General features: G+C 38.5%; 1 protein-coding gene across 5 annotated transcripts in view; it reads left to right on the forward strand.

Moving 5' to 3' along the window:
- Positions 1–26,648, forward strand: part of NBAS (NBAS subunit of NRZ tethering complex) — a 322,841-nt gene that overhangs the window by 77,810 nt on the left and 218,383 nt on the right. For all 5 annotated transcript variants that reach the window (XR_010405385.1, XM_054509604.2, XM_045884116.3 and 2 more), the window contains 9 exons: positions 209–272; positions 1,150–1,343; positions 2,765–3,022; positions 3,749–3,874; positions 7,034–7,185; positions 8,465–8,605; positions 8,863–8,941; positions 13,894–13,998; positions 14,627–14,763. Coding sequence is in view for 4 of the 5 variants with exons in the window: in XM_054509604.2 (XP_054365579.2) it covers positions 209–272; positions 1,150–1,343; positions 2,765–3,022; positions 3,749–3,874; positions 7,034–7,185; positions 8,465–8,605; positions 8,863–8,941; positions 13,894–13,998; positions 14,627–14,763 (1,256 nt within the window). In the remaining variant the exon portion in view is untranslated. The remainder of the gene's footprint in view (positions 1–208; positions 273–1,149; positions 1,344–2,764; positions 3,023–3,748; positions 3,875–7,033; positions 7,186–8,464; positions 8,606–8,862; positions 8,942–13,893; positions 13,999–14,626; positions 14,764–26,648) is intronic.

Consider the following 26,648-nt stretch of genomic DNA (forward strand, 5'->3'; position numbering starts at 1 on the left):
TGAGTCCCAGTAGTTGCTTGTGCACATTTGAAGTGTAAGAACAAGATTATCGAGAGGAGTAGACTTCAGCTAGGTATAATTAAAAGATTGAAGGAAAGCATCATTTCCATATTTTGTTACTTTGAAAAATCCATAGTTCTTGATGGTGTTCTCATGATTTTCTTACATGGTTGACTCAAGAAGTCCTGTGCATATTTTTCACATTTAGCCAGGCTATGACGAGCTTAATCCTGATTGGAGACTCTCTATTGAGAAGAGAAAAAAAATCAAAGGTGAGTTGTATGAAATATGATAATTAAAACCTTAAGAGATTACTATTGTATAATAAAAGTGCTCTCTGGATGATATATATAGGGGACGAAAAAAATCTTTTTTTTACTCTCCAAGGTTCTCTGGTTGAGGCCCTGTATAATTAGATTGACACAAGACAGATTAACAGGAGAAGAGCAAACAAGTTTCTAGGGTGTACATCGAGCTTACACATGGGAGTACCCAGAAATGAGTTAACTCCAAGGGTTGCTTGGAAATTGGGCTTACTTTACAGCATCTTGGCAAAGGAACAATAAAATTATTAAGAGAAGTGACAAGACAAAAAGAACTTTGGGTTTCTCAAATTTCTTTATCTTAAAATATTTATATCAAAGTGGCCTATTTTGAGGTGGTGATTCTGATCTCCTTCACAAGTTTAAGAGGAAATCAGCTTTGAAAACGATTATATATCTGTCTTAAATTTTTATTAAGAGTATAATTCTCTCATATTGTTTGTCTGAAAAAGGATATATGAACATTTTCTAAAACCTTTTATAACCCTTATGATATGTATACTTTGTACACACCAACCTTCAGCTTACTCTGTTGAAAATGGTGGTACTATCTGTATATTCTTCATTTTTTAAGTGGAAAGACCTAAACATACTTACTCCTGCATCCTTAGAATTTTGGACTTTGGTAAATTGTTGACACTTAGATGTTTATTAAATAAATTACCATTTTGTAAAAATTTGGGTGATGACTTACAATTTATTTTTTCTTACTTAACATGTTTAGGGCCCAAATATGGTTTTTAAATTGATCATTGGACTAAATGTGTTGTATTTAAGCCACACTGACAGATGGACTTGTATTGATTTTTTTTTTTTTCTCCATTAGATAAAGAGTCCTTTTACCCATTGATAGATGTAAATTGGTGGGCAGCCAACGCAGTGACTCTGGCTCGTTGCTCGGGTGCTTTGACTGTTTCATCAGTGAAAACTTTGAAGAATTTACTGGGAAAATCCTGTGAGTGGTTTGAACCGTCACCTCAAGTCACTGCTACCCATGATGGAGGATTTTTAAGTTTGGAGGTAATGCTTTCCGTTTTAGAGCAGCTGGTGTGTTGGAAAATAAACATGCATTTCACCAAAAATCTAAACACCTGATTTTAATATAAATGTAATTAATTTTTTTTAATGATGGCTGTCCATTTATTTTTATTGAAGTATGGCTAAACATTTGATTTTTAAATTTTAGCTATCCCATTATCTAATCTTGTCCTTAAAAACAAAAACCTGTGATTGGAATCAGAGATTGAGTGCAGTATAAGAAAGATCTATTGTTTAGTCAATTAAAAAAATTACATTGTAAGACTGAAGAAAATGGAGTCATTTTGTTCTTTATAAAGCAGTTTTTTCTTCACAGGCATGTTAGTTTTTTTTCTTTTTCTTAGATTAGACATCTTAAAATGTAAAAGGTATTTCTACTTAAATATGGTCTTTAAACAAACTATTTCCATGAAGTTTGGGAACTTAAAAATTCTGGTTCTTTTTAGTAAAGAAAGCTTGTTTGTCTCATGTCAAAAGATGTGAAAATGGAGGCTAGTAATTTAAAGTTATGTTTCGGTCATTAAAAATTCTTACTCTAGGCCTTTCAAGGGTAAAGACCTTTAATAGCTTTCACTTCAGTGCAGATTTACAAGTATTTTTTACCTCAATGTTTGTTACTGAGTCTACAGATGTTATTTCATAAATGAGAACCATGGCTTAAAATTGAAGCCAACTCTGTTAAGTCTGGGAATGAAAGTTATCTTTAATAGTCAGGCTTTCAGACTCAGAAGTTTGTGAAGCTGTTAGACATTTTTTTTAAAAAGGGAGGGAAGGCAGGAGAGCTGTTCTCAGTAAAGCAAATAAATACCTTCATGTTCATTTTCTAAATAGGTGAAAAAATCCTATTTCTCTACAGCAGGTACAAAAATATCAAAAGTGAAGGAATTAGGGGCGCCTGGGTGGCTCAGTTGGTTAAGCGACTGCCTTCGGCTCAGGTCATGATCCTGGAGTCCCGGGATCGAGTCCCGCATTGGGCTCCCTGCTCAGCAGGGGGTCTGCTTCTCCCTCTGCCCTCTTCCCTCTCGTGCTCTCTGTCTCTCATTCTCTCTCTCTCAAATAAATAAATAAAATCTTAAAAAAAAAAAAAAGTGAAGGAAATAGCATTCTTTTTATTTTCCTAAAATAATTGCCAGACATATATTTGGGAGATCATATTAATGAGCCATTATGAACACACGGTTTAGTTTTGGAGATTTGTGGCCAATAAGGCTGTGGATATTTCTGGGGAGCTGTTGATGGGTATTCTGTTTGTTGTTGGGTTCCTCTGAAGTCTACTCTTTGTCTTCATCATGTGGCTCATGTCATGCATGAACCAGAGTAGAATTAAAAATATTTTTCTCATGGACTCAAAAGCTTGTCTTGAGTTCCTCACTACTGATTTAACATTTCCTTTTTACATTTAGTGTGAGATTAAACTTACCCCCAAACGATCTCGTTTGGAGACTCGGGGTGGAGATGAAGAAGAAGGGGAAGAGGATTCTGATTCTGATCAGGAGGTGTCTGCCAAGGCTCGCTACTTTGGCTACATAAAACAGGGCCTATATCTGGTGACGGAAATGGAGCGATTCGCACCCCCACGGAAACGCCCGCGAGCCATTACTAAAAACTACCGCCTCGTGAGTTTGCGCTCCACGACTCCGGAGGAGCTTTATCAGAGAAAGGTGAGGGGGGCATCCTATCACTTCCAAAGTTCCCAGGCCTCCAGATTTTATTTCAGTGAGGAAAAGACTAATTTTTTAATACAGAAATTTAAAGAGGGATTACCCTATCATTGACATGTTAGACGTATCCGTGGGATAGAGCTTGTGAAAATAGTGCCGGCTTTTTGTGCCTGAGGAGTCAAAGTGAAAACAGTGGATAAAAGATGAATTCACTTAGACTGTCCACTTGTGGCTTAGCCAGGTCTCCGTTGCCCTTCACGTGGCCTTCCGCTCTCACCTGATCCTTGGTCAGTGCAGCTGTCTGCTGAGACTGCAGGTGGTGAGGGAAGAAATGCGGGCTTGCTCTCCAGCCAGGGCTTTGCTTGGGGAGCAGATCGATCCACGCTGAGCATTCCGGTTATGTGTGCTGTCCCTGCAGGGTCCCGGGTGGGCCCTGGACGAGGACTTAGGCTGTTGGCACTCCTTTCCTGGTTCTGCCTATTGTTTTACTCTATAAATGTGGGCACTTCAACTGTCTCTCAGCTTTCTGTTGAGTGTGGAAAGGAATACGTGGTCTGTCTGCCCCCCAACAGGTCTGTGGGCTTCTGGTGCCACAGTGCACATGAGAATAGTTAGCAGTGCATCACATGCTGTGAAGTGAAGGGATTATCCTCATCCGTGACCTCATGATAGTGACACTGGACGATTCAGTAATGTAACGTTCCTCTTCCCATTCCTTGTGCCAAGATTGAAAGTGAAGAGTATGAGGAAGCCTTGTCTCTAGCTCAGACCTATGGTCTGGATACGGATCTAGTGTATCAGCGGCAGTGGAGGAAGTCCGCCGTCAACATTGCTTCAATCCAGAATTACTTGGTATGTTTAAATATTTTGGTAACATGGTAAAATTCAAATGTATGGAATTTTTTTTTTTTTTTTTTGGTTATAGGACTTCATATTGGAGCATTTTATATTGCTGACATTTCTAATGCTGAAGTGTGTTTCTTTCAATGTGGAGAAGTTATCTTTTATCTGGTTGTATTAGCCTTGCAGCTGAACTTTAGTGCTGAAGATGTGTGAACAGATAGTCACTGATAAACCAGCTAACTACCTGGTTTTGGCCTAATCCTTTCTCTTCCTCTACCTCAGTTACTTTCTTCGCCTACATCATTCAGGGTCCCCTCAGGAGCCAGAAACCACCTAGTAATTTGAACAGGGAAAGTTTTAATATGGAGCTTTATTTTCTAGTGAGATTTACTATAAAGGGGTAAAGAGAACCCTAAGGAATAGCTTAAGGTTGAAGGAGCAGACCCAAGAAGGGAACAAACTTGGAAGGGAGGCCTCCTCCCTTGAGCTGGGATTCAGACCTCATTGAACTTTGGAGTAATTGGGGGCACATTGGAGGAAGAGTTCTTTGGGATGCCTCGGGCCAGGGCTGGTTCTTAGTTGCCATGGTTGGCAGGTAGGAAAAGGTGGGATGGTTGGGCAAGCTGATGCCTATAGTTAGGGTGCCCCGGCAAGCTGAGGTTGGGGGTCGGAAAACCTCAGATAAGGAACCATGGCCAGGACTGAAAAGAAAAAGTTCCTAGTATGCAGGTGGGCATAGTCTAGGAAGACCCCCTCCCTGCCTCCCTGCTTCCCCCCGCCCACGTGCCTGGGAAATTTACTGGGAAGGAATATGCCCATGGGAGTAACAACTGAAATTCAGTGGGAAGTTGTGTTCAGTGGGAGTAAGGGGGGAAGCAGGCGCTTCTGGATGTCCCCTACATGCTTTGCTGGCTGCTAAGCCATAGGAACAAGTTTAGAACCTGAGCACATTAGGACTAGAAACCAGAGCCTTTCCTCTGCAGTGGCCCTCCAGCGCCCTCTCTTGATGAAGCTTGATATTTTGTCAGTGGCAAAATGGAAATGCTGTCCATCCCATGACTGGCAGTGAGGAGAACTTTTGAAGCTGAGAGGCAATAGATAAGTGACATATCAAGCTTTCCAAATTCTCCTTCTTTGTTTAAATATTACAGCTGGATCCTCCTGCTGCCTGCTGCCTGGGTTAAATTTGTTACGTAGCCTGTGTGTTGGGACCCTCGGCACTTTTGTGAGGATGCAGTTGGATTTATGGCATGCTTTAAAGAGGGCATGACTTCTCATGTGACATTTAAAAAGGAAAATGCCTTTGCATTTAGGAAGATCTAAGAAATGTTGGGAAATTTTCATGATAATTTCTTTCCATAAAATTCACGTATACAAGTAGTTGTAAGAAGTTGATGCTTTAACCATTTCAGAAGATAAACTGTTAACAAATAAGGCACCAGAAAAGAGAGAGCATGAGAGATAATGAAATAAAGGAAGAAGAGAAGTTGCTTGTATTTCCTTTAGAAGATTAGAACACCAAAGCTGTATTATCTTTCTTCTTTTGTGACTCAGGACAGTGAGCATGTGAGTTTATGTATACCCATTCAGGGCTTTTTCTGGAACACAGTAAAGGACAATTTTCGTCCCTGAAGGAGTTGACAGGTGTTAAGAGAGACAAAGCAAGTACATTTTTTATTGGGAGAAATACTTATTTCAGCTAAATAAATAGTCAATTAAGAGTAAAAACACTAGGCGAGAGAAGGTGAAAGGAGTACAGGAGAAGCATAAATATGGCCTTCCCTTTTAGGGAGCTTATAATGTTTCTGAGAAGATAAGCTTCCTGTCTAAAATATAAATAACCATACAAGAAGATTCCAGAAAAATGCTGTGGGAACCCAGTGAAAGTAGCAATCATTTTAGATCCAGTGGTTATGGAAGGCTATAGAGTGAAGACGTTTTGAGCAGCTTTGAGAGACTTCAGAGCAGGCCTCCTGGAGTTAGAAGAGAGGAAGGCATTCTTCATGGGACAAATGGTATGAGCAAATTAAAAGAAAATGAGCATGACCTGTGGCATTGACTGAATTTGTCATAATCATTGCTTCATGTCTAGATTAGTACCTGGCCCCCTTAGGCACCTAGTCAGTATTTTTTGGATGAGTAAATGAGCTCTGTAAGTTAACGCATCTGCTGGATCAGCTATTCAACAGCAGTGAACTTTGGGAAATATGATTAGAAGATACATTGACTTGGGTTCTGGAGGATGTGGAAGGCTTGTGATGAGTTAGGCTTTTTATCTTTAGGGTAATGGGGAAGTGTTGTGGATTTTTGACTGTGGAGGTACAGAGGGAGATGGTGTAGAAGATGAACTAGCATGGAAGGAGAGTGTTGGTGGGAAACCCTACTAAGGGCAAGGGACTCCTGAGATGTCACAGTTGTCATGTGTTGATGACCTGGACTGGTATGGAGGCCATAGAGCTGGAGAAGAGGAAATGAGTTAAGAGACATTTGAAGAAAGAACTGATAGAATGGAGTGTGTAAAGGAATGCAGGGTAGGAGTCAAATCTTACTTAAAACTTACAACCACAATGACTCTTTCTTGAAGAGGGCAAGTCAGGGATTTTGAATGGAGTCAGAGGAAGCAGTTGGGAGGGAGGAATCGGCCCCTGGTCTTCCCAAAGAATAGCGTATCATGGCTTTTTATAATTAAATTATCATCTGCACTTTGTGTTACATCTCATGGGCAAGTAAATATAGAACTTTGATGTGTTATGCCTCATTAGTTTTGTTTCAGAGTGAAGCATGCTTGTTACAATAAGATATATCTTATCTTGCCTTTCTGCTTGCTTTTCTATTCTATTATATAGCCCAAATGCAAACTAACGAGCAGCCATAAAAATTTGGGTAGATCTTTTATATGTTTCTGAAAAAGAGTCCTGAGCTTTGTGTTTCAGTGTGTCTCATTATAAGAAAAAAAGAAAACTGTAGGAATCTTATTTTCTATATCCCATTCCAATCACCATTAGGGAATTAGCCTTTTCCTGTTGAGCTTCTCTAGAAGCTACCTGTGGCTAAGGGCTTAGATAGCTGTACTCCCTTAGGTCTAACTTTATGATTCTAGAAGGCAGTTGTCACATGCTGTCAGATGTCCTGGGTTCTTTACTGCTTCTGTTTTTTATTTGTATCCAGAGCAAAATAAAGAAACGATCCTGGGTTCTTCATGAGTGTTTGGAAAGAGTTCCTGAAAATGTGGATGCTGCGAAGGAACTGCTTCAGTATGGATTGAAAGGCACAGACCTGGAGGCTCTGGTAGCAATAGGGAAAGGAACACACGATGGCAGGTTGGTCACAGAAAGATTTGGATTCAAGAGGGAAGGTGACTTTATGAAAACACTGAAGCTGAGACATGGCAGAGGGTAAACTTTTCTTTATTTAGGTTATCCTGTAATGAGACAGTTGCCTTTGATCAATGCTTCTCTTATCTGAGGTCACAGCTTTCTTTCCTTTGAGTTAAATATGTATACCTATGATAGCTTGATGCTAAGAAAAGAGCACATTCTCCAAACCTTTATCGGATGCTGGCAGTTTCTAATCTGTGGGCTAAAGACACGTACCTGGGAGTGCTTACCAGTCAGGAGCACCCCCTTGGCAAGTGTGAGCTTCATTCACTTTGTTTGTCTTGGACTCATACCTCCTTTAGAGAATTCGAGTGATTAAATCGTGTGTTTTATGAAAGCACTTCATAAACTTGTCAGTACCACACAAATGTCTGTCAGTAATAGTAGTAATTTGACAAGAGTTATTGTTCATTAGACATTTGGAATTTTTTAAAGGTATAAGTGTGATGGTATATTTAATGAATAAGTACTGTAAATGAGACTGACATTCATTATCATTTTCAAACCTTATTTTTTGTACGCCAATTAATTAATTTTAAGTAATCTCTATGCCCAATGTGGGGCTTGAACTCATGACCCCAAGATCATGAGTCCCATGTTCTATGGACTGAGCTAGCCAGGTTCCCCTCAAATTTTATTTTACTTTTATTTATTTATTCATTTATTTTATTTATTTTTAAGATTTTTATTATTTAGTTGAGAGAGCGAGCATGCATGAGAGAGAGCAGGGGGAGGGGCAAAGGGAGAGGGAGAAGCAGACTCCCTGCTGAGCAGGGAGCTGGGCTCCATCCCAGGACCCTGGGACCATGACCTGAGCCGAAGATGGATGCTTAACCATCTGAGCCACTTGGGCGCCCCTATTTATTTATTTTTTTAAGTAAACCATTTTAAAACCTTAAATAGAAGTGATTCAGACTGTAAACTCTGGGCAACATTTTCTTCATGGGCTATTTCACATTGGGTGAGTATAACCTCACATGTTTTCCTGAGTAGTTTTCATTGCCGTGATTTTAAAATTTTTGTGTGTGACGATTAGTGATGACTTTTTGCTCATCCTGTGGATATAATGAGTGAATCACTTTGCTTGCAATGCAAAAGCTTTCTTTCAAATAATTGGTTCTTTCTATTTCTGTGGAAATCAACGTAGTAGTAAAATCAGCCAGAGTAGGGGAATGCAGCTTTCACTAATAGCTTTGGTTTTTTTTTTTTTTTTTTCTTCTAGATTCACATTACCTGGTGAAGTCGACATTGACAGTATCCCCTATGAGGAGCTTTCACCACCCGATGAAGAGCCTGCCGAGAATAAAAAGGAGAAGAAGATCAAGAAGAGACGGGAACTGCTTAAATTAGTGAACTTTGCAAAGTAAATGATTTGTAACTGTTTGGTACTTTCCTTAAAATAACTAGTCATTTAAGTGTATTCTTTACGAGGATTAATTGCTCTGAATTATTCCAGCAACTTACATCAAACGCAGTTAGTATTATTTTACCCTTGTGCTTTTGTGTATTGTTCCATCAGTTTGGGGCTCAATGGAATATTGTTATTTTTTTCTATTTTAACTCGTGGAGAAGTGTGCTTCTGTGTTAATATAAGTAGCCTAATGTAGTTATTCACAACAGGTTAACACTGGAACAAAAGGAACTTTGCCGTTGTAGACTGAAATTATTAACCTACTTAGATCGTCTTGCAACATATGAGGTAAGGACTAGTTTTAATCAAACCAATTATGTTTGTTTGATCTATCATTATAAATGCTATGGCTACCCTAATATCTGACATTCTTCATCTTTATAACTAGTTATGTTTTAGGAAAAATTCATTTTGTGCAGAAGTAGTTTCTCTTACATACCAGCTTTGGTAAAAATTAGAGATTGTGGAAGGCAGACGTTGTGTTAGTCTAGGAAGTGGAAATGCTTTAGCCATTTCAGTGTATCTGTGTTTTCTAGATATATGATCCTTTTCATTTACTTTTATTTTACATTTTGATTTTAAGGTTATGGCATACAGCTGTCTCCAGTACTAAATTTCATTATGCACTGGGTTTTAATAATCCTCATATGAATATTTCTGACTCATTTTAATGATTTGCTAGTGGGTTGAATTTAGTTGGTTGAACTTCGATCCTAATTATGGCCAAAATGAGACACTTGAACTTTAAAAAAGGCATACTTTATTTTTATTTCTTTAGGGACACAACACTGATGTTTCCATGTTCGATAGCACAATTCAGATGTTGTTAAAGATATTTCAGCAAATAGACATAGTTTAGACTGCTTTTTTCACATGACCCTCATAGCTGAAATTACCCAGAAATTTATATAAATTTCTAACTTTCAAAGCTTGACTTCACTTGCAGGTTACTTCCTCCATCTTTGTTAGTCCTCCTTTCCGTGGGCACACCTCTCTCGGCTCTTGGTGCTGGTACAAAGCAGGCGCTTAGTAAATGTGACCTCTAATGATGTGATGCTTGTCCCTGGGATAATGGAGATATTTAATATTTTTAATGCCTATAGGCAGATCCAAAAGCATTTGATTTCCCACCTGCTAATGAAATAGAAGTGTTTTCAAACAAAATACCACTGACAAAAGAGAGCTATTTATGGTCACCAGAAAACGTGGTAGTGAGTATATCATTTCGTACAAACAGGTTGAAAAAAAATTCCTAATACTTTTATCTATAGGTACAACTAGTTTGATTATTGGATGGTCATGTTATTTTAAAGTATATCCTTTTATTGTGTTGGAGTTCTATTTTGAGGTAATACATAAAAGCATGTAATGAACTGCCGAAGTTGGTACAGATATGGTTTATTATGTTTTCTTAGCCTTTGTTTTACTGAATTTTATTGATTTTGAGATCTTAAAGAGTTCCATAAAATGTCCGGAGTTTGACTACCCAGTTAATTTTCTTTCATTACCCTTTAGTTATCGAAGCACTATTTTTCTATTTGACAGTTATAAGTACCTTTACTAGGTGCATGGTTTAAAGTATCTGTTGAGCCCACTTTCTTAGGGAATTAGGCTAATTAGGCTTTCGAAAAGTAGGCAAAGTTGATGAATTCGGCTGTTAAAACTTAAAAATGAAGATGTTCAGATACAGTGGCTTACCAGCTAGGTAGTAGTAGAGATAGGCATTGCATTTTAATCCTGGGGCATAGCTTATTTTATGAATTCTGTGATAAATTAGATAGAATGGATTCATTTTGATGTGACACAAATGCCTGGTATGTACCAGCCATCATGGCAGTGCTGGAGGGGGGATAGGAGCAAGGAATTGCCCCTCTGAAGTCTTCATTATGTAGGCAGTAAGCAATGACCACGATGTGTGAAGAATTGATGAGAGAGCATAGTGGAGAAAAACATTCTATTTTTCCTGGGGACGTCCGAGAAGATGCTACATGGGAAGTGATATTCCAACTAGTCCTTAAAAAAAAAAGGGCAGGCAGATTTAGGGGGCTGGAGAGTACTCCAAGGGGGACATGGGAGCAGAAGCTCTGGAAAGGTGTAGGGGTTTTGTCTTGTTGGCTGCTATATCCCCAAGCTCAGATTGGTACCTGGCTCCTTGAGGAGCTCAGCAAATATTTGTTGAAGCAATTGGAAGGTAAGAGAATACCTTAAGAAATACCAGCACGTTTGTTGAGGACTTAGTGTCTGTCAGCCACTGTGCTGGGTACTGAATCTGGATTATTTCTCAGCAGTCCTTTCAGGCAGGTGCTATTCTCCTTCTAGTTTTATGGATATGAAAACTGAGGCTTGGAGAAGGAAAGTGATTTGCTTAAGTAGAAAGCAGGAACTCATAACGAGGTCTCTTGGATTCATTTGCCTGCCCTGATAATCAGCGTGCTGTATGAAGAAAGGCCCAGCAGCGTGAAAGGAGATGGGGTGCTCCTGACAGAGTGAGCTGGTGTGGGGGCTGGACTGTGAGGGAGGGGCAGCACAGACCAAAGGGAGAAGAGGTAGTTAGAAGAGTTTCTGGCCACGTTTTGAAAGGTCTGTCATGCTGTGTAAGGAATGGAATTGAACTGTTAGAGGTTGAGTGAGTTTAGGAAAGAACAGGAAGTGGGTAAGTGGAGACGGTAGTTGTAGACAGCTCTTTCAGGAAGTTTTGTTTCAAGGGAGCCAAGAAGATGGTGTTAGCTACAGGGTATATGAAATTAAGAGTTATTTTTTTAATAGAAGGAGGAAGTATTGTTTGTATGTTAATCGGAAGGAAGCAGTAGAGGGTGAGGAGGAATTTATCGAACAGAAGAAAGAGGAGATAATGGCATGATTATAGAAACGGGAGAAAGGGGATTTGGACCTTGAGTAGGGTTCGGGGCTGTTTGGGGAGCAAATGTGTATAATTTTTCTGTTGTGGCTGAAGGAGGAAAAAGCCTATTGGTATAGATGCAGGTAGATGTACAGTTTTAGTGGGTTGGAAAATGAATGGATGGCCCATCTAATAGTGTCAGTTAAAAAACTAAATGAAGCAAGTTTTCAGTTGAGAATGGAGACGGGAATGAGTGTTGGAGGTCTGGAAAGAATGAAAGAATTGTGGAAAAGTTCCTAACAGAATAGGAGAGAAAACTTGTTAGGGAAATGTAGTAGCGTTGAGGGACAGCAGATGTGAATTGAATTTATAAAATGTCAAACCTTCCTTAAAGTATAGAGAAGAGTATAATGAACCCAGATGTACTCACTGCCCAGCTTCAACCATTTTGCCAATCTTGTATCTTTTACTCTCCACTCCTGCCTTTTCTTTCACTTAGTCGTTTTAAAGCAAATTCTAGACATCTTATCATTTCACCCATAAATACTTATATGTATGTAATTGGTAAGGACTTAAAAAAAAACAACACAATAACACTATTATTTCTAAGAAAATTAGTAGCAGTTCCCTAATATCATTTGCTATCCACTTCACATTCAGATTTCTCTGGTTGCCTCACAAATGGTTTTACAGTTGGTTCATTTGGATCAGGATCCTAACAGTGCTGAGATCTTGAAATGAGAATTGTCAGCTTGGTTTTGTGATATTTTTTTCAGACTCCTGGTAACTTGTAATCAGGGTTCATAGTTGCCTTGGACTAAGGATGAGGTTTCGCCAGGTAATATGATGAAGGGAAAGAAGCAAGGGATTATTAAATCTCTATAATGTTGGACCAGGGACTGGTTGGAAGGGACAAGAGATTTGGAGGAAAGACAGCAGGTGAAAAAGGTAGGGTCAGGGGACTGGATGTCTCAGTGACTTTGAGGAATTGCTGGAATGCCATGTACTGGGTTGAGTGGGGGTGGGGGAGCAGTTCCTCAAGAGTCCAGTGTTTGACATGAGATGTCCCAGAGACTTCCCTCTTGGTGATGATAGAGATCCAGGGTGGTGGTAGGATGTGTAACTGTGATGGAATAAGGGGAATGATTGTTGTGAATGAGGAGTCAGGGAACTGAGAACATTTTTGAAATGTTTTCTTTCTTGGTTTCTGTGAGAATGTGTTAAACAGTTTTTCCCCCCCTTACTTCTTTGGCTGCTCCTTCATTTGCTTTTCAGATGCAGATTCCTGCCCTCCCCTCACCCTCCATGACCTCCCAACCTTTTTTTTTTTGGTTGATCCTTTAAATGATGTTGCTCCTTAAGGCTCCTTTCATTCAACTTAATCTCCCTTGAAATCATATTCACTTCTGTATTAGTAATAGTATGGCATATATGTGACTCATCTTAGCTTACTCCAGAACTCTTGACCTGTCTATCCACCTGCCTCCTGGGAGGCTCCTTTTAGATGTGCTATAGATGCAAGCCCAACATATTTGCAAGTGACCTTCTCAACAATCCACCCTCCCTCTCTCACCTCCCCACCTCCTCATTCTTGTCTCTCACCTACCTCAGTAAATTAATTCAATCAATAAGTAATTATTGGTTACTTATTATATGAAAAGCAGTCTGCTAGGTATCTGGGGTTAGCATTAAACATGACAGACACGAGCCCTATGTCATGCAGTGCGGTGGGCAGATCCTCACTTGCAGTTGCCATGGCTAACTCCTATTTGTCTTTTATATCCCAGCTTCGGACCCACTCCTGGGAAGCCTTCCCTGCCCTCCCCGAACTAGCTTTATAGTACCCTTCCTGTGTGTTTCCTCTTACCTGTTCCTGTGTGCTTGTTTGTCTTCCCTACTAGATTTTAAGCAATTTGGAGGGCAGAAAACATGTCTTGTTCATTATATCACTGCTGCCTATCATGGTGCCCCTAGCATGTAGTAGACACTCAATAAATATTTATTGAATGAATGAATGGTTCAGTCTGCCTTGTACATCGATCACCAGCAGCTGTAAAGTTAACCTAAAGTTCTCTCACAGATGCAGGTGCTCATAATGCACAGCTATGTATAATGGTTGCTTATTTGTTTTTAGCAGGTGGTGGGTTTTGTTTGTCGTACTGTAATTAATTTTTTACTGCCTATTTCATTTACTTCTTAATTTTTTAAAAATTATCAGCATTTATAAATATAGCCATTTTCAAAATAAAGGCAAGAATGCAGATGTACTACTTCAGTTAACAGTTGATAGTTTAATTAATTCAGGGCTTATTTAGGGAGGCAGAGTTGTAAAGGTTTTTAATATTTTCTTGTCAGCCGTATTTAAAAGCCTTTTCATTATTAAGTCACTCTTTCCCCTCAGGAAATCCTAGGAGTGCCTCATGCATCTGAACAGAGATACGATGCTGAATTCTTTAAGAAGTTCAGAAATCAGAATATTGTTCTCTCAGCAAGAACTTATGCTCGGGTAATTTCTTTTTTGTAAATAAAATAATTATGGTTATTAATACTTTCTAAATCTCTGAGCCGTGCAGTTAATGTTATTGCATGATTTAGCATCATTTCATTTTTTGTTGTAATAGTAAGGTAGAGAAAATGGAATTATATTTTTAAAAATGTTTATTCATTGTCCCTCTGCCCCTCCCCCTGCTCTCACTCTCTTTCTCTCAAATAAATAAATAAATAAATAAAATAAAATAAAAGGTGGGGGCGCCTGGGTGGCTTAGTTGGTTAAACTTCTGACTTTGGCTCGGGTTATGATCTCTGGATCCTGGGATCCAGCCCTGAATCCTCGGGGAGTCTATTTCTCCCTCTCTGTCTGCCCCTCGCCCTGCTCATACACTTTCTCTCTCTCTCTCAAATAAATAACATAAAATAAAATGTTTATTCATCATTCTGAATTTTAAAAATAAGTAATTTTCACAGCACTAGATTGAGAAATGTGATGCAGACTAGGAAGAATTAGAAATATTTCAAAGTACCTTATATCAGAGCTGCACAAAAAGCTAATTTTAGGTTTTTGAACATTGTCCTACAAAATCATTCCTTTATTTCTAAGGTTTACAGTGGAAATTTACCCCTTGCTGTTTGTACAGGAAAGTAACGTACAAGCCCTAGAAATACTGCTCACTTATCATGGATCAGATCTGCTTCCTCATCATCTTGCAATTCTCTCCAACTTCCCAGAGACCACTTCTCCACATGAATATTCTGTTTTGCTGCCTGAAGCTTGGTATGTGACTGGGTTTACTGAATTTTACCTTCTTTCTAAATCATTACAGTTTTTTGTTTTGTTCTGTATAATTTGAAATAAACAAAATTAATTTTAGTGTAATCTATTTAAACTTTTTTCTGATTATAAAATTATTTCTAACTAATTTTTAAATGATCTCAAAGCCAAAATGTGTCTAGCATAGCAGGATAACCTTAACTTAATGAAGATGAACTTTACTTTTTATTTTTTTAATGAAGGCCTCCTGATTTTACTGGGGTGTGCTCAGTATGTTTTTATGGTTCTTTTTTTGTGGGTTTTTTTGGTTAAGAACAGTTTTTAGGATAACTATCTGAATTAGATCTATCTTTTAGAAATGTAGTTCTGACAATATCAGGTCGTAGGTCCAGAGGACTCAGGAATGTCTGAATCCTGGCTCCCTTAACAACCCGTTTCTCCCTGTGAAATTCCAGAGGCAGAAAGACAAATTGGAAATCAAAGTTCCACTTTATTATTAATTGAACTGATGTTCTCTATCTCAGTTCAAGGTATTTGAGAATTGGGTCACGACACGTGACATAGACTCTAAGTTCAGTGGTCCTCATTGTAGCAGTCAGTGGGCTTGTGGAGGCCAGAATGTTTCTTCTTGAGAATGAAGAAAAGAGAATAAATTTGCCTCAGTGCCTACCTCAGAGTGCGTAGGTGGGCCATTAGCTCCTGGCCCTAGTGGCACCTGGGAGCCAAGAGGAGTGCGAAGGATACTTTGGTTGTCCGTTACTGCAATGAGGCCAGAGGCAAGAGTATTCACCGGGAGACCTTTTACATCCAGTGAGTGAACTAAATTAGTAAATGTGAGACTTTTTATGGCTACTAGTAAATGTGGCTCAGTCACTGATTTGCATGATTTATATCCTTTCTGAATTTGAGTTTACTTATCTTTACCATGAGTCGACAGTCCCTGTGTTGCTTATTCATATTGCATATGTTGAGTAACGAGTGAATTGAGATGTATAAGGTCTGCTTGTGATCTGTAAAACACTGTAAGAGATTATGACCATTCCAGTTGAAATCATTATTACAAATTTTAGCTACTGGCAACTTAACACTGTTAAGGGATGTTACTGGAATTTAGTGGATCATTTAGCTTCCTTATTTCTCTCCTGTCACCTCCACCCACTATCCTATTTGTAGGCTTGGGTATTGATGGTGAAGGCCAACATTTATAGAGTAATTAGTAGGTATTTCATACATTATAGTTATATCTGGTTTCCACTTTTGGTATTATTCCTCTTATTACAGAAAACAGATTTACAGAGGTTTAGTAGTGTAACTCTATATAAAGTACGGCCAAGATTTGCAACTTATATTTGTTTGTTTATAGTTGTAGATCAGGAATCTCAAAAAATAAGTTCTAAATTCCTCATTTTGTACTACTCTTAGCACCAAAAAAAAAAAAGTCTTTGTCATGATAAAAGTGAACAAAAAGAAGCTTGAGGTGCTCTTTTCATTTTCAAATAATTTCTTTTATATCCTTATAGTGATATGTAAAATGTATTTTGTGAATGTATATTTATAGGCATTTTAGAATATAATTTTATTGTTCTCTTCCTCTTTGCAAAAATAGATCTAATCTGAATGTAAATGGGCTATCTCTTTAAAAAAAAGGGGGGGAGGGCTATCGTCTCTTAAAGTTTTTTTTTAAAAGTAGTTTGTCCTCGGGGTGCCTGAGTGGCTCAGTCAGTTAAGCGTCTGCCTTCAGCTCAGGTCATGATCCCAGGGCCCTGGGATCGAGCCCCGCATTGGGCTCCCTGCTCAGCGGAGAGCCTGCTTTTCCCTCTCCCTCTGCCTGCCATTATGACTATCTGTGCTCTCTCTCTCTCTGTCAAATAAATAAATAAAATCTTAAAAAAAAAAAAAAAAGTAGTTTGTCCTTAGATTTGAGTTCACTTGTGGTTATTGTCTCCTGATGACTGCTTAGATGAACATATGATTTTCTGAGATTTCAGAATTGGTTTGCAAAATAGTTTTACAATGCCCAGTGCTGGGTTATCTCTGAATGCCCTATGGTTCCTTTACTGGGGCTGCCGTAACCAACTTAAATTGTGATAAATACTTCAGCTGCCTGAAGCTTGGTATGTGACTGGGTTATTATAGTGAAGGGTAATAGAAGATAAAGTTATTTGGAATCATTGTGTTGGGATATGTTGCTTAGACAAATTTTGAAAAGACTCTTATTTCTTAGGAGTCTTTATATTCATTGTAAACACATTAAGGAAATAAAGATTTTTGTTTCTCAAGAAAGTCTCATTGAGTGTAGTTTTGCTCTAATTAGAAAGAATGAGGAACAACAAACAGTAGGTTTTAACAGTGTTGTCTCTGTCTTCTTATGATTTTATATGGCTGCAAAGCAAACCTGTAGTTCTATTTTAGGCATAGCCTCTTTTGTGAGGTCTTCCATAGACTTACTCCTTTTCCTATATTTTCATCATTCTTTGTTCTTGTAGTATAACCCTTTTTACAGTGTATTTTAATTAGTCGTTTTTAGTTCAGCTTTTCTCCCTCTTGTTCCCTTTTTTAGTAAACATCCAACTTTCAACCCAACACTAACTCTTTAAGGTAGAGACCATCTCCTCCTTATTTTTGGATTCTCATGGCCTAGGCTGGTGCTTGTGTAATCAATCTCTGAAAATGTTTTGCGTGCTGGATCAATTAGGGCTCTCTCGTGTCCATTTATAAGAGAGATCAAAGTCCCGAAGGAAGTACAACAGAATAGACTTTTTACCTTTGACAGTGGAGGCACCCTGATGAGTGTCTCACTGAGGCTCCGATGACCTTAATTCACGAGTCTGGTGCTGTTGTAGCCCAGAGTGAGAGCCTGACTCTCTTCCCCAGCTTCAAGTTTTATTCTAACGGATGCGTGGATCAGTAAGATCTGTTTATAGAAGTCATTTCCTTTTTGAGGAAATTTATTCTTCTTTGAATACTTGGTATTTATTTTCCAGCCACTTTCAAGTCAGAGCAACACAAAGTGTCTCTTGTTGGAACTCGAGTGCCCCTCTGCATGTCCCCACCCCACCGTTTGCTGAGCGCTCTCTGTGTGCCTGGCACCGTGGGAGGGATTCTGAAGTGAGGAAAACACACTTCCTCTTTAGCAGGAGTTAATCAGGTATGTTTGAGGCACCAAGAGAAATTCCTGCGTACGGCATCATGCTTTCAAACTGAGGAGGAAATAAGAGTTTGAAAAGACTTTTTTCAAATTGTCTTTTCATTTTGCAGCTTTTTCATTTGCAGCCTTTTCTGCCCCCCCCACCCCTTTTTTTTAAAGCCTCCTCAGTTGCGACGTTTGAAAACTAGTAACATGATCTTCCCTCTTCCTCATTTACTGCCTTCAAGGACAGTAGAACTTTCTGTACACGTGCCTTTTTTCTCTGAGCGTATATACTGCTCAGCAGCCGAGCCTGTTTCATCCTGCTTTATCGGCCCGTTAGCCCCTGCACTTGTATTTTGCAAGAAATGACTTTTCAGTAGTCTGTTAAGTGGATTTGAAAACAGCTACTCACCTCTAAATGTATGGCTCCCAGAAGGCAGAATGGCTGTGGAACTCTGCACGGTCTTCAGCTTGCCCTTAGGACAGTGGTGTCCAGTCCCCCGTTTTCTCCCTCCTGCCCCACAAGCCTCTCTGCCCTGGAGCGTGCCATGCCTGCCCCCACCATCGGGCTTTCGAGGCCAGTGTGCCTCTGCCCCTACCCTTCTCCCAGATCTTCATGTGACTGGGCCTCTTACTTCTTCTGAGTCTCCTCTCAAAGGTCAGTCTCCTTCTCTGACCACTCTTTCCATAGCCTCCGCTCCCTCCCACTGCTTTTGCCCTTAGCAGGTGTTTCTTCGTAGCATGTACACCTAACATAACATATGGTTGCGTGTCTTCTCCACTTTATCTCATCTCCCTTGGCCATCCTATTTATGATTTTACCCGCACTTTAAATCCTCCTTTCCTGCTTTATTTTCTTGCTAGCATTTATCACCCCTACCTTAGCTTGAGTTCTATTGACTTATCTTTTTTTTTTTAAGATTTTATTTATTTATTTGAGAGAGAGAATGAGAGAGAGAGAGCATGAGAGGGGGGAGGGTCAGAGGGAGAAGCAGACTCCCTGCTGAGCAGGGAGCCCCATGTGTCGGACTCCATCCCGTGGCTCTAGGATCATGACTTGAGCCATAGGCCGTCGCTTAACCAACTGAGCCACCCAGGCTCCCCTCTGTTTACTTATCTTATTTGTTATTTGCTTCCCTGCTAAAATAGCAGTTCTAGTAGGACACGGACTTGGTGTGTTTTCTTCCCTTCCTTAGCCCCTGCTGCATTTAGAAGATTGCCTGGCATGTTGTAGGCACTCAGTAAATATTTGTTGAATGAATGAATAAATGAATGAATGAATATCATATCCATAAGGGAAGGGCTTTGTGTATTGTTCACTGTGTAGAGTGTACATGGGAGGGTAGGTAGGGTTTTGCATTTTAGAGTTCAAGCCATGTAATATCTTGGGAAGCAATAGTAAGTTATGCCAACAAAGTGGCCTTTTACTTACCTCATGTCGAGATCCTGTAGGCAGAACTTTTGCTTTGGCATTTACCCAAAGTTTGATGAGCCAATTGTGTTTGAACCAAATTTGATGATTATGATTGCTGGGAAACTTCTGTGACATGTGTTAGTTTTGTGTTTTATATTGTCATTCTTAAATTATCATGTGTGTTTGACAGTGATGAAATGTGAGCAAGTTTTGTAAAACTTTGAAATTTTCTATCCTAGACGGTACATCTTTTTCTTAGCTATCCTCAGTTTGTCATTGCTATAAAATGTGTATACTTTATATTCTAGTTGACTGTTTTAGTTGTAGTACAAAGGTGACATTTCTTACTATCTTTATTAGCTGTCACAATTTTCGCTATTAGAGGTTTTTATAAAAGGGATTTTTTTTTTAACTTCTGGGATTTTTGATATTTATGGCATGTTTTAGAAAGATTATTTTATTTTTTCCTTTTATGCCTCTTTTCCTATTGTAGAATCTTTCCAGAATGATGGAAGTAACCTAGTTTAAAAAGTTGTATTTTGAACAGTTGTCTGTTGAAGTAGCATTGGGGTAAGAGCTTTGATTCTAGAGCCAGGTAGCCTAGTTTGTGTTTTTGGATAACTTTTCTTAAATGCACCTCAGTCTTCTCACCTATAAAATGGGCATGATTGTAACACCCACCTCTTAGCCTTGTGAGAATGTTTAATGAGTCAGTGTATATAAAACACTGAGAACAGTGCTTGGCACCAAATAAAGGCTATGTAAGTGTCAGCAATTGTTAATGCAGAATCCTATAGTAGGGCCTTGGCTTTATCTACTTCATGTGCTTACTGTTTTAAACTTCTTATTGGCATAATTTTATAATTACAGAAAAGTTGAATGGAGAATACAGGGAGTTCCTGCATGCCCTTCACTTGGCTTCTCCTTTCTTCCCATATAATCATATCACATTTGTCAAAACTAAGAAATTGTCACTGGAATAGTCAGTTCTGCTGTAACATGACATATGCAGTCCTAAAAATCCACTGAATGTGCAAAATCTTGCAGTGAAAACCACAGGGCTGGTGGGAAAAGTGGGATTAATGGTCCAGCACTCAAAAACTTTGTTCAGTGAAACAAACCTAAATGAAAGTCCTAACACATTTTTACATGTTTTACATGGATAGCAGACACGCAAATACTAAAATATGGCACTTACCTTAAAAAAAAAAAAACCCTTAGAAAGACTTTGCGTGTGGAAGTGGGTGTTGGAAGAGTTACACTCCTGCGTTATTGGGAGATGGAGGAAGGGGGGTGGTTAGAAATTCGTGGAAAGTTGTGCCACCAGATGTGGATGGGGGGCTTCCTAACACACTCTGGAAACTGAGGTCGTTGGTAGATGTTTGGGTGTCCCTGCACGTATAACCCGACGTGGCTGGGTTCAGTTTTCTGTGTGCACCTAACATTTCTTTTGGATGAAATTGGGCGTCAGCAAATGTGAAATTTGCGTTACGCTCAAGTTGTTCCCTCGTATATATCACTGGGACAAATTTGCATCTTCAAAACAGTATAGCAGAACTGACTGTACAATACTGTAAACTAAATGACAGATTTATTTGGATATAATTAGTTTTTCTACTAATACCCTTTTTCTGTTTCCGAATCCAATCTGGGATACCACATGTGTTTAGATTTCATTTATTTTTAATATATGGAAATAAACTCTGTTGTACATATGTATCCATCAGGAAATTCTTTGACACATATATTTGCTAGATAATGAAAATTGATACTCATATCTATATTCCTGGATCATTTCCAGATTCAATAAGGAAAGATTGCATTATTTAATGTATTTGGGGATATTACAGTATTTAAAGTATTTTATAGTTACAAGTGGTAAAACTCTGTTGATGGAAGTCAAATATCCAGAACACTGCATTGTCCTTGTCCTAGACAAGCTGTTACTATAGTAACTTGGCAGTTTGTTGCTTGTAAATATCTGAGTTTAGTTAGATTATTTGGTGACTGAAAGTTTGAAAAACGTGCTGTAACATGCAGATGGATTGTACTTGTGTGAACCATAAAAATGTGTTGCAGACGTTTGTTTTCTTTTCTGAATTTGTGATTGTAAGAATTATTTGTTGACTTCTAATCATTCTCTGCCTTCAGCTGCACAGTAATTTATGTGACATCCCATTAAGACTAAAAATCGTAAGAGGCTGGGTAAAAGACGTTAAGTCATTCGTTGTTTAGATCATGTAGGATGTCAGCCTAATCTTATGTCAGTACATACCTGGCTATTTAGAAACTGCTCTTTTTCTAGAGCGTAGAAGTAGAAAGCACTTCCACCTGCGTTCATTTAGAACAACACTGCAAAACAGTATGGTAAGTTGTGTGACTGGCAGAAGCATTTCTCCCCATGACCTGCAGACCCAGGACCTCTTTGTGCCACGCATACTGGAACGCATGTTTGTCCCTGGCATTTTATTCCCTTGCTAACCCTGAATCATTCCTACTTTTCCTAGGCTCTAATCTCTTTGTGGTGCTCTCTGCCCCACTTGATAATCCAGCAAGGTGATAGACTAATGGTGTTCTTCAACAGTTCGATTCAGAATGAATATATCTTTTGTGCATTTCGAAGTCATATTTTTGGCTTTGCATATTTTTGGCTCTGTTATGCGTGGGGGCCGTTAAGACCATGTGGCCATTATAAGCTTTTTACTTTTTTAGAAAAAAATTTAATTGTAAAAAATGCATAACATCAAATTTACCATTTTAACCATTTTTCAGCATACAGTTCAGTAGAAAATACATTCACCTTGTTCAACCAATTTCCAGAACTCTTTATCTTGTGAAACTGAAATTCTTTGCCCATTAAACAACTCCCCATTTTCCACTCAACCCAGCCCCTGACCAGCACCATTCTGCTTTGTATCTGGTTGAAGCTGTCTACTCTAGGTGCCTCACAGAAGTGGAATCGTGCAGTATTTGTCTTTTTGTGGCTCTTTTATTTCGCTTAGCATAATATCCTGCAGACATAATATACTTTTTAAAAATTTTTTTATTTTATTTTTTTAAAGATTTTATTTATTCATTTGAGACACAGAGATACAGAGAGAGAGAGAGAGAGAGCATGAGCAGGGGGAGAGGGAGAGGGAGAAGCAGGCTCCCCACTGAGCCAGGAGCCCGATGTGGGGTTCAATCCCAGGACCCTGGGATCATGACCTGAACTGAAGGCAGACGCTTAACCATCTGAGCCACCCAGGTGCCCTGGCATAATACACTTTTAGGGAAGTTAATATTACGATTAAATGAAATTTAGAGTGGCTTGCCATCTGTGGGTCCTGTTTCTGTTTATGCTGCAAAAGTAGTTCCCAAATGAAGTAAAGGATGAAGATGAATTCTAGTTTGAGGTGCAAGGTTACCATTATTGCCTAACTTGCCAAGGAAAACCTCTTCATCTCTTGGTGATAAAAAGGGTGTACAAAGTGAAGGGAACTTCTAGTATCTCCTTTAACACTTTGTTTTCTATATCTTGGGTTTGAGTAGCCAAACACGGAGACTTTTTCTATAATTACAATAACATAAAATTTATGTCTTAAAATAGCAAAACATCAATATGCATTTTATTAAAATTCCCAGTAGGACAAATCTGATTTTTGGCAAATTGATTTTATCTTATAACTTAAATCATTACTAAATAATTTATCCTTAGAAAATCAGATGCTATTGTTCCCTTAGTCACAACTGAACGATAGGTAGAAGTTTACTTTTACTATACTTGCAGTTTTGAATTGTTGATGCTCTGATATTTTATATTACTGGGTGATCTTTTTTTTTTTAATAGAAATAATTTGAACCACCTTTTTTGTTGAAGTCAGAGTTGACCCTAAGCAGCTTTTAATTCCGAGCTGTAAATTTTTGTTTATTCTCCTTGAAAGACAACAGGAGACCGTACTGGAATCAATTAATGGTGGCTTAGTTTCATAGTTTTAAGGATATTCTGGAGGTTTCTCTCCCATAAGAAGCATATTAATGTTTCTTTCAAAGCAGATGCTGATTTTTGAATTTTAATCTTTTTTAAGTGAAGTTTATAACAAATCGTGAGTACCTGTGAAACTGATTTAAAGATTAAAGCATTTTTATATTGCTTTATCTTATTTCGTTTTCATTGAAAGAACAGTTTAAAGAAGAGGGAGGAGTCATTTGAGATTGTGTGATGTGAGTCAAATGTGGTCCCTGTCCGCAGGTAAATTAGAATCTAGTAGAGAAGATACCAGGTAGGTTAGGTATAGATGTAACTATCATACAATTAAAATATGTGTTATAGGACAAGTACAGATGGGTTTGGAGATGGGAGAGGTTACTGTCTGTTACAAAGGAGGTAAATCAGGAAAGCCTTCTGGGAAGAGGTAAAGTTTGCTCTAGACGTTGAAAGTTGAGTGTGATTTTTAGTATTGGGAAGTTTGAGGAGGAAAGAGTCGTCTGAATACTTAACATGAAGTTGTTTTACCCACTCAGTCTTCACCTGGACAAAAGATGTTCCTGGTGAATTTGTTAGTTGAAATGAAATGAATTAATGCACAGGATTTCCAGTAAACAATCAGGAATCTGTTTTTCCTTATGTTTTTATGTAGCCCACTCTTGTTCATTAAGATTTCTTTTTTCTTCTCTGAAATTATTAAAAAGCAGTTTCTCTTGGTCATTCTGTTGGTCATTCCCACTGTAATTTTGTTATTGTAATGGAAATATCACCTAAACTAGCTTGGATGATGAAATAATTATGGAAAAAATTGGGGGCATTGCATTCACTTGTTTGATTCTCAAGAGAAAAATAAAAGTGTTTCTTTTCCCTTTAGAATTGAAAAGTTGATTAGTTACCTAATCAAAATTCAATTCCCATATGTGCAGTTTATTTCTGAACTGCTGTGAACAAAGAACAATAAATTGGTTTGTGTTTTAGACTTGGAATAAGTATTTGGCCTTCTGTGGTGAGAGGAGTATAGAGAGTACTTTACAAAACGGGATATGTTGGCAGTTTCTGAATCCAAGGATAACCTGGTGTTTGGATCAGAAAGGAAAAGCTAATCACCTCAACTGTCTGGGAGCAGGGTCTGGGGCTAGCCGTGGGATAATTGGTTTGCTTGTCTCCGGGCGCTATGGACACGTTAGATCTTGACTCAGTTAGTTCTTGTCTTTCTATTTATGTAAAGCAACAAAATGCATTTAGGGCAATTTCTTTGACTGAGAAGGTGGAAATGAGTATTATTTCACAGTATTTTTTTATGGGCTTTGGAAAGTATGTTGATACTGATATTTGTTATGTATTTGGTACTCTGAGAAGTACTAAAGAAATGAAGATGTACTGATTTGTTCATTCATTTCCTCTTTTGAGTATGGAACTTTTTTTTTTTTTTTAATTTACAAACCAATTTTATGTTTCACATGTAATTCTCAGAGCATGTTTATGGGATAAACAGAAAAGGGATTGTTATCCTGCTTTCAGGGCAAAAAATGAGAGGCATTAGTAGAAATATATGCTGAAATAGGGAGTTATTTTAAAAATAATTTTAATTGCACTGTTATTTTAGTGTATATATGTAATGTTGTCAAATGTTTTTAATATGGCTTAATGCCGTTCGAAGTTTCTAATTTTATTTGAAATTAAGACCTCTTTGAGGGTACTTGTTTTTTAAACTAATGCACTAAAAATCTGTTACTAGATTCAGCATTACGTTATGGTACCAAATGATCCTCTTTTCATGGAGATGAGATTTTTCTTTCATTATTCATTTTCCTCCATGCTTTAAGTACCCTGCCCAATAATTTTGAACATGTGATCTTTAAGTAGATTATAACATCTTCTGAATGGTTGAATTACCTTAGGGAAATAGTCCCTATAATTCTTCTTGATCACACAATGTCTTTTCCAGTCAAGATTTCATTAATATGTAAATACTTGTCTGTAACAGCAGTGAATCTCTTTATCACACTATATTTAATTAACATATAAATAACCCTGTGAGACACTTTCCCAATTTCTGATATAGACAAGCCTGTTTAAATATTGTATTTATAATGAGAAAAATTCTATTAAGAATCAAATTCATATTTCATACACAAAGTCCATGCATTATTTTAAGAAATGTTTTGACCTCCATACATACCCAATTTTTAATCCCAAAAGTTTTGATACTATCTGTAATGACTGTGGGGAAAAAACTCCGGGACATACATAAATGTTGGGGTCACGTGACATGGTCTTGCCATCTGTTTGATGGAGGGAAGTGGTAGGACAGTGGTACTCCAGGAAGAGCAAAGACTTTCATCAAAAACGCGGGGGTGTGTCTTGGTCCTGATACTTTGCTAGCTGTGTTACATTTGGGAAGTCACTCAGCTTCTCTAAACTTGAGTTTCTTCATGTGTGGGATGGGGACATTGCGGAGGTATCGTGACGCTTGAGTAACGTAAGAGTGATGTCCTCTGCCACTGTTCCGAGGTTGGCGGTGGTGTCCCGTGTACGTCAGTGGTTAGAGTGGCCGAGGGTGTGGCTATGGCTGCAGCACCAGTGTCCTTGGTGCATGTTGGTAAGCACGTCATGTCACAGATTCTTCTAGTTTCAGGCGCATTAAGTAGGCTTGCAAGAGACTGATGAATGAACAAAATGTCAAGTTATAATAAGGAATATCCTTCCTGACGACACTGATGCTGTGATTGCTCATCTGGGACAGCACCCCTTTCCTGGAATTGGGTACCTGAGGTTCCAGATTATTAATCAAGAAGTTGCTTAGTGGACCTTATTTCGAATGCAATTTTAAAGTTTTTATTTTTACTTTGTATTGAATTATATATACAGGAAAGTGAACAAACCGTAAATGTACAATTTGGTGAATTCGTGAATGAGTTGAAGAACGACTTTATCAGCATCCCTTATCCCCTGTCCTGTTTACCTTCTTGTAGTCACCTCATCCAAGAGAAGCACTACCCTGACTTCTGACGCCACAGCTTAGTTTTGTCTGTGAAGGAAATGGAGTGGCTTGTGCGGACTATTTTACCTAAACTCTGGAAAAGCATAAGTAACTATTCTTACTCTCAACAGAGTTCAGGTTTCTGATGTCTTTCAAATTGGATACTTTTCTAAAGCTGGATGTACACTGTTATTTTGTTTTGTTTTTGTTTTTTTAAAAGATTTTATTTATTTATTTGAGAGAGAGAGAATGAGAGAGAGCACATGAGAGGGGGGAGGGTCAGAGGGAGAAGCAGACTCCCTGCCGAGCAGGGAGCCCGATGTGGGACTCGATCCAGGGACTCCAGGATCATGACCTGAGCCGAAGGCAGTTGCTTAACCAACTGAGCCACCCA

The sequence above is a fragment of the Mirounga angustirostris genome, unplaced genomic scaffold (genome assembly GCF_029215605.1).
Source record: "Mirounga angustirostris isolate CCGP_5_RB_7025 unplaced genomic scaffold, mMirAng1.0.hap1 SCAF_10, whole genome shotgun sequence".
Taxonomy (NCBI): domain Eukaryota; kingdom Metazoa; phylum Chordata; class Mammalia; order Carnivora; family Phocidae; genus Mirounga; species Mirounga angustirostris.